The sequence below is a fragment of the Microcaecilia unicolor genome, chromosome 5, assembly GCF_901765095.1.
Source record: "Microcaecilia unicolor chromosome 5, aMicUni1.1, whole genome shotgun sequence".
Taxonomy (NCBI): Eukaryota; Metazoa; Chordata; class Amphibia; order Gymnophiona; family Siphonopidae; genus Microcaecilia; species Microcaecilia unicolor.
Window position 1 is genome coordinate 97,688,064 of NC_044035.1, and position 20,043 is coordinate 97,708,106.

The 20,043-nt window shown below is 41.0% G+C and overlaps 1 protein-coding gene across 2 annotated transcripts in view; it reads left to right on the forward strand.

The window, feature by feature from the left end:
* The window catches only part of ARID5B (AT-rich interaction domain 5B), a 295,401-nt gene that overhangs the window by 226,152 nt on the left and 49,206 nt on the right, over positions 1-20,043 (forward strand). For both annotated transcript variants that reach the window (XM_030203113.1, XM_030203114.1), the window contains 2 exons: positions 2,510-2,562; positions 6,630-6,727. In XM_030203113.1, coding sequence (XP_030058973.1) covers positions 2,510-2,562; positions 6,630-6,727 — 151 coding nt within the window. The remainder of the gene's footprint in view (positions 1-2,509; positions 2,563-6,629; positions 6,728-20,043) is intronic.

A 20,043-nucleotide genomic window follows, 5' to 3' on the forward strand; every position in this document is an offset into this window, starting at 1 on the left:
AAAATATAGTGAGTTGGATATCTGGATCTCATCAGTGATCTATGTGGTGGAGTGTTTAGATTTGCATCAACTGGTATTTTGTGCCCCTAATGCAGCCTATATTCTAAGCGAAACGTGGCCATGTTGGCCATTTGAAAATGTGAATCCTGGGAGCATCATCATAACATATTAAAGACTGCATTTTCTTCATTAAGGTCTGCGCTTTGTTTTTGTTCCACTGCAAAAAAATATATGACTAGTTAGCTGTAAAAGATGTAAATCAGACTTGTGTCAATAGATTTTAATACTATAAAAGCTATTTTATTACTGAGCACATGCAGTTATGCATGCCTGTGAACATAAATGCACCAATTAGCATCACTTCTATGCCCAAAAGCACCACATGCTATTCTGTAAGGAAGTAAACAAGTGCTATGACGCATAAGTGCAAAGAGGCTTTACACCAACAAAAATGTAGTATAAATCCCAGCTCGTAGATTGACACTCACTGGGCCATATTCTGTAACTACGCGCATAAATTTAGGAATGCCCAGGAAACGCCCATTTCCCCACCCATGACTACGCCCCTTTTGAACTGCACGCATTCGAATTTAGGCACAGTTCATTGCAGAAAACACTTAGTGAGTTGTGTGCGTAAATTCTAATTATTGTCCATTAGTGCTCATTATTGCTTGTTAGGTGCTGGTATTAACGTTGATTAGCTTGTTAAGCTAATTAAGTTACGCGTGTTATTATGGAATGTGCTTAGATTTCAGCGCGGAATGCTACGTGTGCTATATAGCATCCGATGGTAAATAACTCATTCAGGTGTGCCAGCCATAGACCTAGAATGTGGGCACAACATTGCCAACTTACATTAGTATTCTATAATGGAATCTTGGTGCCAATACGCCATTTTGCATTGGCGCTCAATGCACTGCATCAAGTTGCCTAACTTGACATGCTAAGTTACAGAATTGCCCTTTCTATGTTTATTGGATTTACGCTTGGGGGAATTCTGAGCAACTGCACAATACAGAGGGGCCCTTTTACTAAGCTGCGGTAAAACGTGGCCTGCAGTAGTGTAGGCGCGTGTATTGGGCGCATGCCTGGCCAATTTTTACCGGCATCTACATAAAAGGGCATTTTTTTGACGGGAAAGGGCCTACGGTAAAAATGAAACCAGCGCGCGCCCAAAACCGGCTTGAGCCCTTAATGCTACCCATTGATCTAGCGGTAGAGGCTCACGTGCTACACGCGCAGTGACCGATCGGCACATGCCAAGTGCGAATTACCACCGGAACAACACGCATAGGATGAAATAAATAATTCATCCATGCGTTATAGCGCGTGCCAATCTGAAATTACCACCAGGAAGGCACGCTGGCCTGGCGTAGTCTCATTTCGACGTGCTATTCATGCGCATAGAGCCTACCACTGCTTAGTAAAAGGGCCCCAGAATTTGCATAGCATTCCCCAGCTGCACTTGCCCTGCAGAAATTTGCCCAGGTAGTAGCGGTCGGAGACTGAAGCGACAACTCTCTCTCCTTGCAGCAATTGCGTGGTAAAAGGAGTAGGTGAACATCTGCACATGGAGTGACATCCACCTTCTCTTCTCGTTATAACCAAATGGTTAACTCCAGAGTTATCTGGCAGATCCTATTGAATGTTGACTTAATTATATTTAAAAAAAAAAATTGGTGGTGTTCTTAAGGTTGCCAGCTGGATCTAGATTTGCTGATAGGGTTGATCCAGTCCTGGGTTTACCCCATTGCATGCAGGGACTTGTAGTCTTTTTTTTTTCTTAGGGAATGCAGTGGGGAAATCAGCATTACAAGTCCGTGCAAGCAGACTTGGATCAAACCTATCAGGCAAATCTGGATCTAGCTCCTACCTAGATTACAGTTTTGATAGCTATTATAGCGCAACAAATATTTATATAATATTGTAAGGCAATGAGGCAATGATCTGGAAAAGTGAACAGTCTTTGCCCTCCAGTCTTCACTTATCATGGCCCATCTGTGAAAGAATGTGTTGTTATATGATTTCAAGTGAAGGAGGCTTAGAAAGGATTATTGTATTTCACAATTTTTCCTTAACTATTTACCATGAAAGTATGAGAATGAGGGATCGTCTCATTTTATTGTATATGCAGAAACAGTGATAGTCCAAGCATGTAGTGTGGTCCCTTGCAATAAAACACCATCATAAGAAATCTTGATTATTAACATTATAGAGTCTTGAATTCCCCCCCCCCCCCCCAAAAAAAAAAAAATTCTTGTTTAGGATTTTGATACAGTAGTCAAATTGTGTCCCAAAATGTGACCAGTAGAGTAGATTTCTTCCCTGGCTCCCAGCCAACTGACTGTGAAAAAGAATAATTGTTTGTAAGATTATTCACAACTCCCCAGATCAAAGCCATCGTTGCCTTTTATGTGTGCATTTCACATGGAAAATGTTCAATGTACATTTGTTTGAAATGCCTTGGTTAATGCAACGCTTATCTAAATACTTATTGTCCCTCTAACAGTTAACCTTTGGACTATGTTTCAAGCTGCTCAAAAACTGGGAGGATATGAAACGGTAAGTGTTTAAGCAATCTAACTGGAAAAATAATTGTGCAATACAACTTTCTCCCTGCTTTGACAAAAACAGAAAATGCGAAAGCAAACAACCATTTCAAATGGCTTTATACATGTGGGTTTATGGGACCAGGTTTGGAAGAGTCCCAATTAGTTCCAGCATTGTAAAATTGTAAACTTGTCCTGAAAACTCCAACTGGAAAACATATGTAACTCTTCCCTGTCAAGGAAATTAGTTGGGTCTGTAATTTTTTCCCATGTTGATAAAAGGCTATTTATTGTACAAGCAGCCAAGACTTGCATAAAAAGAAATTTCACTTGGCAGCATACCTGACATCTGTTCATGTCTAATATGGGAAATGTATTAAAGGCTTTCAAAAGTAATCAGTTTTGGCTATTTAATAACAGTACGTTGTGCTATCTCATAGCATTGCTAGTGTAAAAGCACTTCATTAGACTCTGCTTGCACCAAATACACAGGAAGCTATCGAATTAATTCAGGAGGGTCAGTGGCAATTTTTTTTTCATCTGCTAATTGTATCTGACACAGGGTTTATTTTTAGTTCTCGGGAACATTTGATAATCATGAATCGTACAGTACATAGTGTATTTTGAACCAATAGACATTAGAGAAAGTAGATTAGATTAAAATCTTCAAAAATGAAGCTGAATGAGTCCATGCAGCACATCCAGATGACATTTATAATACAAGAAATAAACGACGCACACAGAGACACGGGACGATGTCGTCACCGAAGATGTTTTCTTTGCACACAACGATCAGATAAACCTTGTGCAATTGCTGTTGCAATCAGAGGAGAGAAAATTAATTTGTTTCCTTGAAGTAATCTTGGCTGTCTCTTGATGGGAGTGAAATAGCAATAAGAAGTGCCTAGATGTAATAACTCCGCTGTTTCTGAGACAAAGCTTGTCAATAAAACACACTCTCCATTTAAATACGTGTTCTTAGGAAGCCTGCCTGACAATGTGGACAAATACAAGTGAGGCACATTGAGAAGGATAATACAAATCATAGTTAATTGATGCTAGGGTCACCTAGGAAGTCAGCACCTAAGAAAAAGATCTAGGTGTCATCATAGACAATATACTGAAGTCTTCTGCCCTGTGTGTTTGGCGGTGACCAAAAAAGCAAACAGGATGCTGGGAATTATTAGCAGGGCATAGCCAGACCTCGACAGGGAGGGGCGCCAGAGCCCAAAGTGTTGGGGGGGGGCACAATTTTGGTCCGCCACTGCTGCATAATGGTACCTTGGCAGGCGGGGGTCCCTAACTCCCCGCCAGCAGAAGCATTTGTCCCATTCTGGTCTAATATTGCCTGCCCTGCTTTGTTCTCAGTCGCGCCATGCACGCTCATTTTAATGAAACTGAGCAATGCACGAAGTGTCGCACATGCTCAGTTTCACTAAAACAAGCATGCACAGCGTGACTGAGAAAAGCAGGATAGGCAATGCGGCAAGACCAGTGAGGGACAAACGCCAACCCCTGCCCGCTAAGCCAGGGGCCCCAGAGCCAATTTGGGGCCCCCATGGCCCCCTGTAGCTATGTCACTGATTATTAGGAAAGAGATGGTAAATAAGGCCAAGAATACGTAATGGCTCTATATCACTCAATGGTGCGACCTCATCTCGAATATTGCATTCAGTTCTGGTCACCATATCTCAAAAAAGATGTAGCAGAATTAAAAAAGGTTAAAAGAAGAGCGACTAAAATGGTAAAGGGGATGGAACTCTTCTCATATGAGGAAAGGCTAAAGGGGTTAGGGCTCTTCGGCTTAGAAAAGAGACGGCTGAGAGGAGATATGATTGAGGTCTACAAAATCTTGAGTGGTGTAGAAGGGTAAAAGTGAATCGATTTTTTTTAACTCTTTCAAAAAGTGCAAAGACTAGGGAACACTCAATGAAATTACATGAAAATAACTTTAAAACTAATAGGGTATATTTTTTCACTCAATAAATAATTAAGTTCTGGAACTTGTTGCTGGAGGATGTGGTAACAGTGGTTAGCTTTTCTGGGTTTAAAAAAAGGTTTATGGACTTTTCCTCCAGGAGCTTGTCCAGTCTGCTATTGATTAAAGGGGAAATGGGACTTGATATACTGCCTTTCTGAGGTTTTTGCAACTACTTTCAAAGTGGTTTACATATATTCAGATACTTGTTTTGTACCAGGGGCAATGGAGGGTTAAGTGACTTGCCCAGAGTCACAAGGAGCTGCAGTGGGAATCAAACTCAGTTCCCCAGGATCAAAGTCCACTGCACTAACCACTAGGCTACTCCTCCACTCCCTACCAACAAAGAACTCAAAAATAGGAAAATATCCACGAACACAGTATAAACTCAACAAAATAGTGTATGAAAAAGTGAAAAAAAGAGGATGCACAGACTCTCCCTGCTGTCACGGCCAACAGTGGCCAAAGTTTCGATAATTTTGTCAGGGTCCGTGGCACTTCAGCTCACTTTGTTCTTTTTTCTTTTTTTTTCTTTGAGTTTGTCTGAATTTTGGTGTGGCTTTTTGTCCAATGCTTTAGAGCAGGAATTTCAGCAAATTTTGTGCAGCATGAGGTTTTGTGCTAACATGGTTTATTTTTAGATTTGGAATCTACGCGATAGTTATTCTAATAAAAAGTTGTTATAAAACGGAGGTTTTGGTTGCTGGAAGCCAGTGATTGATTATACACAGTAGGCTCAAGGGTTTGCAATAGCTTTGTGCTATAGGAGACCTAATAGTCTTGCCACTGATAAACATCTGATGCCTCCGGTTCCTTTCTCCTTCTGTTTTCCACTTACATCACAGTATTCTTTGTTCTCTTTTGGTATACAATAAAACTTGAGGAGCAAGAGATTTTATATTGTTTCTATTTTTCCCTTATTTTTTTGTTAACAACCAATTTGTGGCATTGATTGGACTTAATTAAGAGTTACGCGCACATCGTATTCTATAAAGATGTGTGCATAACTCCTATAGCATGTAATTTCAAGGGAGCGTGTGTAGGGGACATTTCTATGAGTTACACGCGTTTTTATAGAATATGCCGGATCCACACTTAGTGTAGTCACCGGCATTTATGCCTGGTACCAGCAGGCGTAAATGCAGACGCCTTAAGTTAGGTGCAGAGTGGGCACTATTTTATAAAGTGTGGATACCCTTTATAGAGTGGCACTCAACGTATGATTTTTTTCTGCACCAATTTTTGTGGCATGATTTACTGAATCTAGCACTTAAGCTGTGGTTTGCATGGCAGTTTTCCCCCATATTTTGCGGAAAAGGTACTATAAATAGTTGTATAGTCAGTGGTGCTTGGCATCTTGGATTACTGTAATGTGCTCTATGTAGGCTTAGCAATAAAGTTTTTACTAGAAAGTTACAGTTGACTGAAAATTCAGCCACCTGGTTATTGATGGGGTCTAATCGACAGGAAAGTACTCAGCCCTTTGTTGACTTCTATTAAAGACCAATATCATCTTTAAGATGCTTGTAATGACATAGCAAATACTTCAGACCTAAAGGCCAGAGTATCTGAGGCTCCACAGTCTTTACTGGTGGTCCCAAATGTAATGAAAAATGGTTTAGGGGTCGAGGGCAAACTGAATTCTGTTCAGATGGGGGATTCTGTGCCACATTTTCACACGCAGTTGAGTAGAAATCCCAGATGGAGAATGGATAGAACCAACATAATGACCACTGCTCAATAAGTTGCAGTTGTCGTAGTGTTTTGAGCAGCAGTTCTGCCAGAGTATTTGTGTGTGTGACATGTAAATGTTTGATTGATATTCTTCTTAAATCATATGATAAAAACAGATACAGATGATTACTATATCTTAAAACCACCTGCTTGAAAGAGAAGAAAAATTAATGTACTGTGAACAGCTGTGTTACATTATGCATGCACAAAGCATTAATACACCAAGAAATAAAACTTTTATGGTGGTGGTTATGTGCATGATTTTTGTTGAAGCACTACATCTTTCATACTTGGTCTATTGTACTGTATTTATATGATGTCTATGGCATTAAGATGCAAAATTGAATGTCCTACTTAAATTTTTACAGATAACTGCCCATCGACAATGGAAAAATATTTACGATGAATTAGGTGGCAACCCTGGGAGCACAAGTGCTGCAACGTGCACACGGAGACATTATGAACGGTAGGAACACAGAAATATGAAAGGGTTTGCTTTAAAAAAAAAAACAATAACAGAGTTCTATAAGTACATAAGTATTGCCATTCTGGGATAGACTGAAGGTCCATCAAGCCCAGCATCCTGTTTCCAACAGTGGCCAATCCAGGTCACAAGTACCTGGCAAGATCCCAAAAAAGAACCAGGTAGACTGGGGAGCTTATTTTCGAAAGAGAAGGGCGTCCATCTTCCGACATAAATCGGAAGATGGACGTCCTTTTCACAGAAACATCCAAATCAGTATAATCGAAACTCGATTTAGGACGTCTTCAACTGCAGTCCCGTCGCAAGGACGTCCAGAGTTCAAGGGGACGTATCGGAGGCGTAGCGAAGGTGGGACTTGGGCATGCCTAACACTTGGACGTCCTTCACCCATAATCGAAAAAAACAAGGACATACTATACTTGGATGTTTTTACCTGGTTGTGTTTTTCTTACGCCTAAGGCACAAAAATGTGCCCGAAATGACCAGATGACCCCCCCCCCCCCCGTTACTCCCTCAGTGGTCACTAACCTCCTCCCACCCTCAAAAAACATCTTTAAAAATGTCGTGCCAGCCTCAGATGTCATACTTGGGTCCATGACAGCAGTATGCAGGTCCCTGGAGCAGTTTTAGTGGGTACTGCAGTGCACTTCAGACAGTCGGACCCAGGCCCATACCCCCCTATCTGTTACATTTGTGGAGGAAATAGCGAGCGCTCCAAAACCCACCAGAAACCCACTGTACCCACATCTAGGTGCCCCCTTTCACCCGTAAGGGCTATGGTGGTGTTTGGGGGGGGGGGTTGGGGTGCTCAGCACACAAGGTAAGGGAGCTGTGTACCTGGGAGCAATTTATGAAGTCCACTGCAGTGCCCCCTGGGTGCCCGGTTGGTGTCCTGACATGTCAGGGGGACCAGTGCACTAGAAATGCACCTGGTGCACTCCTCCCATGACCAAAGGGCTTGCATTTGGATGTTTCTGAGATGATCGTCTTTGGTTTCAAAAAATCACTGAAAGTCAGAAACATCCATGTCTAAGGACGTGCAAATCTAGGGATGACCAAATTTAAGGATTTGGACGTGTCTGACGGTATTTTCGAAACGAAAGATGGACGTCATCTTGTTTCGAAAATACGGGTTTCCCCGCCCCTGGATCGGGCCGTTTTGCAAGGATGTCCAAATCACAACTTGGACGTCCCTTTTGAAAATGCTCCTCTGGTTGATCTACTTTATCTGATCTCATGTACTATGTGTTACTAGTTATAGAGTATTGTGCAAGGAGCTTAGCATGTACAGCTCCATTTTAGACAGAACTTAGAAATCGGAATTAGGACATCCAAGATGAGACATGTCCAATTTCAGAAGTGTTTTAGAAAAAGATCTGCTGGCATTGAGTCTTTCCCAAAATACGTCAGGAATGTACCTCAATGGAGGCAACTTGCACATCTAAGTGGTAGCACAGATGTAAAAGGGCATTTCAGAACCTAAGACTTGCAAGTGCAGACATTTAGCATGTATGTCTGCCATTTTGGAAACCTACATATTTATAGGCTCCTAATTAGGTTCAAGGCAACATTTTATCTGCACTATCAATTATGAGAGGGGGATGAGGATTAATGGGGGGGACCTCTCTTAATACCCCTTGTAAAGCGCTGCCCAAAATGAGCACTTTTGTACTAGGAAGCAGCTCTAAATTCCACTTTTGATCTTTGTAATCATAGATGTATATTCCCCATTTAAGAAGAGGAATGTATGTGTTGATTTTGGTGCCGCTCTAGTCTCACCCAAACCATGCCTCTTTGTCTTATGCACATAGTGTAAATTTACACATCTAAATCCCAGCTTTCTAAAATTAAGTTTTCTGTGTTTCAAGTTTTTCTTACTTGATATATCGCCCATTGACAATGCCATCTGAGCGGTTCACAATAAATCATACAAAAGAAAAAGAATTATAACATCGTAAAAAGTAGTCATGTTTGTTTGAGGTATGTGTTTATATGTCGATATTTACATGTGTAAATCAGAGTTTCAAAATGTGAAGCAGCAAGGCTTCCATTTTGAAGCAAACAGGTGATGTGGTAGGATACAAGATAGTTGTCTTCTACCCTAGTTCTGGAGGAGTTGAGGGGGATCTTTACCACAGGTAAAGCTGGTTGCTTCAGGGAGTGAGAGTCTTGTCCTGCATAGGGGTTGTCTCCAGGATCCATGCCTCAGGGATGGGGGAGGGGTTTGTGGGGAGGCTGTGTCTGGAGGGACCTCGGTTAACCTGCCGGGCCAGTTAACACAGAGGAATATATAGAGGTAACATCCATGTTCTAACAGCTACACTCAGTCTAAACACATTCTTTAAACATGTGAGTTCTCTGCATGCCATTATGTTAGTGCATATTTGTTGCAATCTCTAGCAGTAGTCTGCCAAGAAAATTTTCATTAAAATTAGAGTTGCCAGTTTCAGCACACTTTTAAACATACAGGCCTTAATATTAGAGAATGAGAGGCTAGCCCCAGAGGATATAGAGAGGTAGAAAATGATTTCCAAAAAGTCTTAAAACTAAGAAAATATTCTTTTAAAGTGCAGCAGAGAATAAGGTTGTGGTGTTTGGACATAACATTAGAACTGTCATACTGGATCAGACCAAAGGTCCATCTAGCCCAGTATTCTGCTTCAAACAGTGGTCAATCTGGATTAAGAGTCCCTGGCAGGATACTAAAAAGTAGCTAGATTCCATGCTACCTATACCCAGGGATAGGTAGTAACTTCCCTAGGTCTGCCTCAGTAACAGTCTACGGACAAACAAAGGTTTGGACAAATTCCTGGAGGTTAACACATCTACACTAACTGCTTTTACCACATCCTCTGACAATGAATTCCAGAGCTAACTGTGTGTTGAGTGAAAAATATTTTCGCCTATTTGTTTTAAATGTACTGCTATGTCGGTGGTTCTCAGCCCAGTACTCAGGACACACCCGCTTAGTCAGGTATTCAGGATAACTAAAATGAATATGCATGAGATAGATTTGCATACAGTGGAGGCAGTTCATGCACATTTAACTAATAGATAGTCATTGTGGACATCTTGGAAACTAGATTGGCTGGGCGTGTCCAGAGTTTCAAGTTTCTTTATTGCTTGATATACTGCTACAGGGTAAATACCATCAAAGCAGTTTACAAAAATTATAAATAGGAGAGTTTACGGAAAATGAACTACAATATCCATAGGAAAGTTAAAGGGCTATAGATAAGGGAGGAGGGTAAAGAAGGGGAGGGGGCAGATAATTGTTGGAAGGAGTGGGGAGAGTACCAAAGTTTTCAACAGGTTAAGTCTCCCAGTTGCCAGCTCTTAAACATGAGCGGTAAAACAGGTACCAATTATTTATGCCAGTCATTCTGACTTTAAAGGTCTTACGTTCCTGTATTGTTTTAAAGTTACCTTTCAGGGTTCTTACTGTGAAATCACTGGTGCAGTGTCCTGGTCCTGTAAAGTGTTGGCCCACAGAGGTGGGAATCTGACTGGCACCAGCTTTCTTCATGTTGTGTCTATGTAAATTGAATCTTGTCTTAAGCATCTGGCCTGTTTCTCCAATATAGCATCCTCCGTTACATTTTTTACACTGAATGATATATATCACATTGGAAGATGAGCATGTGAAAGATTCCTTTATGTTGAATGTTTTTCCTTTGTGAATGACTGTGGGGTCTTGTGAAATGTTTTGGCATAGCTTGCAGCTGGATCTGTTACAGGGAAACGTGCCCTTTTCTTTTTCAGTCTGTGTTGGGAGTTTACTTCTGATTAGCTTGTGTTTTAAGTTGGGTGGCTGTCGGAAGGCCAGCAGTGGTGGGGATGGGAATATCACTTTCAGTAGTTCATCCTCCTGGAGTAGGGGCTGTAGGTCTCTTATGATTTTCCTCAGTTTCTCCAGCTCTGGGTTGTATGTAACTACAAGGGGGATTCTGTCTGTGGCTTTCTTTTCTTTGTACTGTAGCAGATTCTCCTGGGTGTTTTGAGGGAGGAGGCAATATTCCTGGAGATTATTTTGGGGTTGTAACCTTTCTATTTGAAGGATATGGTCAGGATTTCAAGGTGTCTGTCTCTATCCCCTGGGTCAGAGCAGATACGGTGGTATCTTGTGGCTTGGCTGTAAATAATGGATCTTTTTGTATGTGAAGGATGGAAGCTGGAGTTGTGGAGGTAGCTGCATCTGTCTGTGGGTTTCTTGCATATAGATGTTTCTATACAGCCGTCACTGATTGAGACCGTGGTGTCCAAAAAATTGACTTTTTCTGAGGAGTAGTCAATTTTGAATCTGATTGTAGGATGGTATGTATTAAAGGAATAGTAAAATTGTTTCAGAGTTTCTTCCCCCTCCGTCCAAATCATAAAAACGTCATCGATGTACCGGTAGTATTTTAGAGGTTTGGTCTGGTATGTATTCAGAAATGTCTCTTCCAGCTCAGCCATAAAAAGGTTGGTATATTGGGGTGCTGTCCTGGTGCCCATCGCAGTGCCCATTATTTGTAGATAGATATCATTGTTGAAGCGGAAGTAGTTGTGAGTTAAAATAAATTTGATTAATTTTGTAATAGTTTTTGGTGAGTATTGATGGTCCAGTGTGGATGTTTTTAGGAGTCTCCCACGTGCAGCTATGCCCATCCGCATGTGGAATGTTGCTGTATAGTGATTCTACATCCATCATGACCAGAAGGGTGTTTAGTGGTAATTGCTTGATATTTTTCAATTTATTCAGAAAGTCTGTGGTGTCTTGTATGAAGCTGTTAGTTTTGTGCACTAGAGGTTTTAGAATTCCATCTATGAATCCAGAAATTTCCTCCGTGAGTGTGCCAATACCTGATATGATTGGTCTGACAGGGTTTCCAGGTTTGTGGATTTTGGTTAGCATATAGAATGTGCCCACAGAAGGCTGGTTTGGTATGAGTTTCTTCAGGTGTGGCTGCGCTTGTGTAGGAAATGTTCTGATAAGGTCTTTTAGCTGCTTTGTATAATCCTGTGTGGGGTCTTCAGTTAGTTTCCTGTAGTATTTATTGTCTGAGAGCTGTCTGTGCCCCTCTTCAATGTATTTTTGTATGTCTCCTTCTGAAGTGAGGAGCAAATGTTTATAAACTTGTCACGCCCAAAACCGCACCCCATTTCCATTTGTACCCAGTTGGGTTTAAAACATACATATCCTGGCTTTCTGAAATAAGGACTTAGACTTTTATGCAAGATGAACATTTATGTGCTGGTTTACGTATCAAATGGGAATAGGGCTTGTAAAACTGAAGACTATAATGTCAGGGCTACACACTTTCCCCTGATTCTGAATAGGTCGTCCAAATTTAGGCATGAATCCCAGTTCTGCACATAAACAAATTAGTCAATTAGAATCAGTTATTGGAGTTAACAAGCACTGAATTGGTAGTAATTAGGAGTTAAGAAGCCTAAATTTCATAGCATGCAACTCCAAAGGGGTGTGTGCCATGGGAGGGGCATGGGTGGGTTGGGGCATTTCCAGAACTTAAGCATGATGTTTTTGGATTTACGCACCTAACTTCTATGAGTTGGCTGCCAGTATTTACACCAGTTTTTGGCAGTGGTAAGTGCTTGCTCTCAAAATTAGCCATGAAATGTGCGCTAAGCTAATATTCTTTAAAGAACGCAGAGCACTCTTTACAGAATATTAGCTTAGGGCAGCTCATCCCAGCACCTAACTTTGGGCACTTTTATTGAATTCTGCTGTTTACTGTTAATTAAGATTGGGTTGCAGAGCCATTTCCTGCTATGGAAAACTCCATTTGTATGTATCGTGGAGCCCCAGTGGCCCTGAGCAGTTTAATTCTAATCACTATTCAGATATATCGACTCCTGAAGCAGGCACTGAATTACCAAAACACGGTACTGGGTCGAGTCTGATAGAGTCCTTTTGTATCTGATTGTTTTTGGACAATAAACTTGGTATATTATTTTTTTTAAACTCTTTATTTATAGCTTTTAACAAACATAATTCATTTTTATGAGTGTCAATACACAAAAAGAAAAAGTAATTCTCATGTAACCTTACATCTAATGTCGCAATTTTCTTCTTACTATCGTCCACAATATTACAGTAAATAGTGATCCAAGATAAGGAAATAAAATTATCCTGCTTATTTAAACAGATACATCACAAATTAACTAAGGAAGTTCCTTCCAAGTGGTTAACTCTAGCCTGCTATACAGTGGTACATATAGGATTAGACTTGTACACTAACCTCTTCTTTGCTAATTAGAAATTCTTCTAACTGCTTTGGGTCAAAGAATTGATATTGCTTTGATTGAAATGTTACTCTACAAACACAGGGAAACCGCAGAAGGAAGTCCGCTCCCACTGCTACTGTTCTAGCCCGCAGCAGTAGGAAACTCTTATGCCTCCTCTGCGTTTCCCTGGAAAGATCTGGAAAGACCCTTATCTTTGAACCCATAAACTCAGAATCTAAATGCCTTAGAGATAGTTTGAGAACTGCATCTCTATCCATTTCTAACGCAAACGTTGCAAGCAGTGTAGTTCTCTGTGTAATTACTTCAAGAGATGTTTCCAGGAATGAAGTTAAATTCATTGCCCCCTGTAAAGGTAAATTTTCAGATGATTTAACATCTAATTGAAGGTAAAATGCTCTAGTTATGGGCGGCAAAGATGTCTCCTGCATTCCTAGTATCTCTACTAAATATTTTTTAAGCATTTGGAATGGTGAAATTAAAGGTGATCTAGGAAATTTTAAAAAATGAAGAGACAGTCTTTTAGCTTGATTTTCCAGATATTCCAAACGCCTAAAGGAAAAATTTCTCTCCTTAATTGAAGCCTGTTCGAAAAGTTCCAATTTTTCAATTTTTTCAGTCAGTTTTTTTGCTTCGGAGGTTTGAGAAAGATTAATTTGTAGTTGGTTCAATGCAGTCTCTGATAGTGCTTTAATTGTCTCTGTATTTTGAGAAATTAAAGTTTGTAAAGCATTCCGAGTGGTAAAAGTCAAGTCCCAGAGTGACTCTAAGGTCACTACGGCAGGTTTTACTATTTCTCCCAATAAAACAGCCGGTTGGGGGGCTTTCACAGCCTGCTCAAAGATACTCACAGTTTTAGACAAAACTGGTTGAATTGTTATTTCTAAATCTCTCTGGCTGTCTGCTCCAGCTCTTCTCTCCCGCAGGCTCCCTCCCTGATCACTCTGTTTACCATTTCGGTCCGAGGTATCAGGGCTCAGCAGGAGGTTTTCCCTTCCGGGTTGAGGAGGTGCCACACGTTCAACAGGGCTCAGGGAAGCCCCGTCTCCACTGCTGTTCAGCAACGAAACGCTGACTCGAGCAGAGGGAGTAGAAGCCGACATGGAAACAGGCACTGCAGTAAAGCTATCCAACGTCGTCTGTTTGAGCTGAGGAGTTCCACTCGGGGCAAGGGGAGCCTCCCGAATTTTTCCTCGCCTTTTTCCCATCACACGGAGGGGGTAAGGTGCTCGTTCCAGCGATAGTCGGTCTGCCTTAGGAGCGTGTCTGTTGACGCTTCCTATACCGTCGTCATCTTGGATCATAAAATATCTTGGTATATTATTTTTAATGACCTCTGGCTTGTTTTCCTTTGTGGAAGTCCACTTCTTCTCTGCTCTGTTTTTTGTTTTAGAACAGAGTCTCATTTTATGGAGTAAAATCCCGTGCTAAGATACCATGACTTGTGGTAAAATGACCCATCTTTTTTTTTAATCTATTTTAATGACAACAAATAATACAACCAACTACAGACAACAATAAACATCAGAATGCAAAAACATATAATACCAGCCAGTAACCCACAGTTTCTATATTTTCACCCTTTTCTCCTCTTTATCCTCCCAATCCCTTACCCAAACCCCCTTATTATCCTAATGTCCCATACAGTATGGGATCTAACATATGACCTCTCCCCACCTAATCCCACTTTACCAATGTGATACTTATGACCTCTCCCCACCTAATCCCACTTTACCAATCTGATACAGCCCACAAAGGCAACGTGTGAGTAAACAAGAGCTAGGAAGAAACTAATGACAATTTAAAAAACTACCTTTCTATGACTCACAAGCAAAATGAAAAGAACACAGAAATAAAAAAATAAACTGCTTCAGTCAGAGTTTGTGAGATCAAAAAGTCTCTAAATTAATTAGTTCTACCTATTTGTCCAAGACAAAAAGTAATGCATTCGGAATCTTCCGAGCATGTAATTCAGTGCATAGGGGAACAAAAGCTTTTCGCTGGGTGCGCACTTTGACAGTATAGTCCTGGAAACAGAGAAACTTTCTGATTATCATATTCCAAATTCTTCCCTTGACATAATACCTGCAGAATAACCTGTTTGTGTACCAGACAGTAAACACAGAACACAACCACACGAGGATGTGCAGTGTCACCACTCTTAAAACCCAACTTTCAGACCCACTCAATTTTAAAGGTATCCTCCAACGACCCTAAATTCAGGGATTGTGTAAGCCAAGTCTCCAAATGTTCCACGAGGCCCTCATCCTTCAAAGATTCAGGAAGCCCCACCAGATGCAAACTCTTGTGCCTTGACCGAGCCTCCATATCATCTATTTTGCTCTACATCTATTGCACACAGAGCTTGAGCTGATCCATGTCTCGTGCTGCAGATTGGAACTTCTCCTCCAAAGCTAGAACCCAATGTTGCTGTGCATCCATCTCTAAATCAATACTGTCCAAACGTTCATGAGCGGCCTCTGTTCTATCGTGCAATTTCTGCAATTTTGCATCCAATGCAGCCTCCACCACTGCTCACACTTCAGTCGCTCTTTCCAAAGCCCAAGCTGAACTAAACAAAGTGCTTGGTGGGGCCAATGAAGCTGCTATCTTAGCACTTGTTCCCCTCTGCTTCTCCTTTTCCTTGCATGCAGATCTTGATGCCATTACGAAACCTGGAGCCTTGGAGCTCTCACATCTTTGAGCCAACAGGATCACCCAGTAATAGACAAAGTTTCATCCTGTTTCTTAATATAATAAGCAGGATATGTGGCTATTTCAGTAGGGAGACAGAAGAGCTGAGCAAGACAACCTCTGCTCTTGCTCAAGGTATCATGTAAACTAACCCATCTTAATAGTAGACCAGGTTGATAACTTTCCCCTAAATGTACTTGAATAGTATGAGAGATGTTTATGCAACTATGCACATCAAATACATATTGGTGGTGATTCTATAATGGGCAAAAGAGGAGTAGGGTAGGCTGGCTGTTTCCAAACAACGAGAGAGACATGTGTACAATTAAGGTCTTTATTGAAAAGCACCAAATGACTCGACACAGCTGTTGTGTTTCAGCGCCTAAGCGCCTGCCTCAGGAGTCTATAAAAATATATAAAAGCAAATATATACTATATGGATTTACATATAATAAAAAGTGCACAAAATAAAAGATACACAAAATACCTCAATTCAGCTACATTGACAAGTTGATTAGAAGACATAGGAGCTAGTGAAACACTAGACCACTAACCTTATGGTGTACTGAAATGATATTTCCAAGGTCAAATACAAAGAGAAACCAGTTCTCATTATTTTCTGGTTCTAATACAAACAAACAAAAAAGCAAATGTCTTGATCCTACATGAGGGAGAGAAAATATGAAAACAATATTCACTCACCAGTGACGAATAAAAATGATGTTAGGTATTCAAAAGTATATGTAGAAAAATGTGAAATGAAAAGCTGAAAGACAAACAGTGTAATTGTATTGTCAAGGTTGTCAAACAACCTCGTGCTGTGCACAAGGTCAAGATGAAAAGCCAAAAAACTTTTTTTTTTTAATGTTATTGCCATAGTTGAGCAAACATATCTCTTACCAGTGATATGGAAACATTGTGTCAAATGAGTGCTAAACGTCTCAGAAAAAAATATGTACAAACAAAAAAGGAGGGAAAAGAAGAAAAAACAAGAACTGGCTCAGGAAACACCATGTCAAATCTGTTGAGGGATTTTAACAGTTTGAGAAATTTCTAGATGGAAGGTATGGCCCTGTTCGGAGCTTGATGCTACAGTTGTGAGCTCAGTGGCTTTGAATGAAATCTTCTGTGAAATATGAGGTATGAAGAATTGTCAGACACAAGCACAACGAAGGTGGCTAAAGCAATGGCCAGACGATATTTAAAGGTCCAAATATTTATTAACACCGAAGACTTGGCATGGGCCATGTTTTGGCCTAAAAGGCCTGCATCAGAAGTCTCAAACAGATGTTTGCAAAGTGATCCTTCTGACACTTAGATGGACGTACATTCTTTTCCACTTGTGCTAGTGTTGTGTAAAGAAAAGTAGGCATCAACTTCCCTTCATGGAATAGGCTTAAAATAAGACCATAACCAGCACTTTATACAGACCCCCTGTTATAGTATTACCCTTCTAATATGGTTCAGTAGATAGGCCTCTAAGAGAGGCAAGTCTTAGATCACACTGTATCTTTATAGTTTGGAGATATCGTTAATTTGAGAAACAGTCATATAGCTCCAGGTCAAGTGCAACAAGCTGAACCATTACCTTCATGCAGACATGGTGAAGGAGTAGCCTAATGGTTAGTACAGAGGTTTGAGAACCAGGGAAACTAGGTTCAATTCCCACTGCAGCTCCTTGTGACTCTGAGCAAGTCATTTTAACCCTTCATTGCCCCAGGTACAAAATAAGTACTTGTATATAATATTTAAACTGCTTTTATTGCGTGTAAACACAGAAAGGTGATATGTCAAAACCCATCCATTTCCTGTTCTTGTAGAGGAATCATGGGGAAATCAGAATCATATCTTCATATCTGCTGCAGGACAAACCTGGAATTGGCTCACTGTCCTCCTTGACATGAGGGTCTACGATCACTCTAACCAGAGCTCTCCTAAAAATTATATTCTGAATTGCAGCTCTGAATCTTTGGTCAAATTGTGTTTAGTCACTGCTGTTCAAACTTTTGTCCGATACTTATCCACTTCTTTTCTTTATTTATTTGGGTAAGGCATGTTGTTGTTCCCTAAGTGCCTATGTACCAACAGTAAATTTCCAAAGGCTTGGATGAATCTCTTCATAAAGGTGGCTAATAAATCCCAATAAATAAATGCACAGCCATTTACTGGGCTAAGTAGTGATTTACATGGGCGAAAGGGCAGTTTGAACATGTTGCACCCTGAACCAGAGGCGTAGCTAGGTGACATGCAAGGGGAGCAGCAGCTCCCCCAAATGGATTTTGAATGAAAGAGCGCCTATGTAAATTAGGCCTGCACCCTCGCACCGGCACCTATTTTATAAAAGGTCTGCTCCTCCAGATGTCAAAACCTGGCTACGTTTCTGCCCTGAACCTGCCTAAAACTATATGTGGGGTTCTAGAATGGATGTGCGTTTAGCTGGCTTATAAATGTGCCTTCTGAGGGATGTGTTTAAGTTGGAGGAGGAACACAGCATACCTACTTGACATTTTCAGAAGTATGTCAAAATTGGCCCACAGGAAAAAAAATAAAATGACGTAAACTCTGCAGTCACGTTCAGAGCATGTACTTTATCCTTTTTCAAAGACAGATGTTTCTCTTTGAAACTTGCATAAAGTATGCATTCCAAAAGTGGCCACTATAACCAGGTACCTCTAAGTGCAGCCAAGGATAGAACAATCTCCTCCAGCCACAGGCTCCCGGTACAGTCAAGAAATAAATGTCCACCATTAACTTCAGTCTTAAGGACTTTATTCCATGCAGGTTTCTAGTAGACCTGATACACAGTTCCAACAGCAGCATTCACCTTCAATCTTAAGCACATATAAGCCACCTGAAAGTGTGTGGCAAATAGTCCCCTTTAAGCAGTAGGCTATCAGCACATATCAGGATTCAATACAGGCTCACAGTCAGCTCCAGTCTGGGCTCTTTATCCAGGGCACAGTAACAGTAGTTCAACTCCCAAATAAAAGCAGTCATTCAGTTCATCATCACAGTTAAACCACAAAGCAGAAGTTTCTACCTTCTACTCTCTTTACCTTCATAATGGGTTCCATATTTTAGGGACTTCTCATACCCAAGGGATTCCACCCTGCATCTGCTTCACTGGTAGATTCAATACTTTAGGGACCTCTCTTACCTAAGGGTTTTCAGCCTGCACAACTTTAGGGACTTCTCTTACCCAAGGATTTTCAGCCTGCATCTGCTTCACTCTACTCTCTTATCTCCCGCTCCTGGGACTCCTTCCCACCTGCCTAATCAATCCCTGGCTTCTGCTACCACAACCAATCATTCTCCTTCCATTAGTTTCCCCCACACCCATATCAGCTGAGTTAAGCATTAGACTAATGATGAGCTCCTGCACACAGGGTTTCCTATCTCTCTTTCCCCCTAGTGGCAGCCAATCTACACATCCTGCCAGCTTACACCCATGTCTTTCCCTATTGCAGCTAGGAGTTGGAGTCATCTCACCCCCTGGCTCCTTGCCTGCAATGCCTTCTGGGACTTGTATTTCAGACTGAAACTGCCTTAACCCAACTATCCTGGATGTGACTCTATCACACCACATACACTACACCAATGTGTGTGATTTGAAAATATACCCCTAAATGTATTTTCTGTCATATATGCTTACTTTACAATATGCAGTTTTGTGTTTTCAAATTGGTAAATATTTAGTTGTATCAGCTTTGACTTTCCAACTGTAAACCGAAGGGTCCTTTTACTAAGCTGTAGCAAAAAGTGGCCTTAACGCAGGTCTTTCCTGTTGGCTAAGGCTATTTTTACCACAGCCGTAAAATGGCCGACTTTCTATTTTTTGAATACCTGTCCATGCGCTAATTTTGCTATTAATGTGCAGCCATTAGAAAATATTAGTGCATGAGCACTTACCACCATCTATTTGTAGGTGGTAAGGTTTTGTACGCTAACCAGCACACAGTAAATTAGCTGCACTGATTAGCACAGAAACTTCTGCTCTCTGCCCCCAGACATGCTCTCTTCTTGCTAAAAAAGTATTTTTTAGCATGTGGTTTGTACACAGATTCAAAACTTGCCACAGGACATTTGAGTACGTCCCAGGGTAAGCCATTTTAAGTTTTAACGGTTTTTATTGACAACACCATATGTTTAATCGTTACAAACTGTCATGTAGTAACTTCACTAACAACCATGCTGTAAGAAAACAAATATCAGTCTGGCCTTTGGCCGCCCTTTTTAACATTTCCCCTGAACTCCCCCCCCTCCCCCCCTCTTGCTCCTTGCCGACATTGTTGTTGGCAGGCAAATATGGTTGGTTCCACAACGAACTCAGTATATAACATCTTATCTTACAGTCCTAC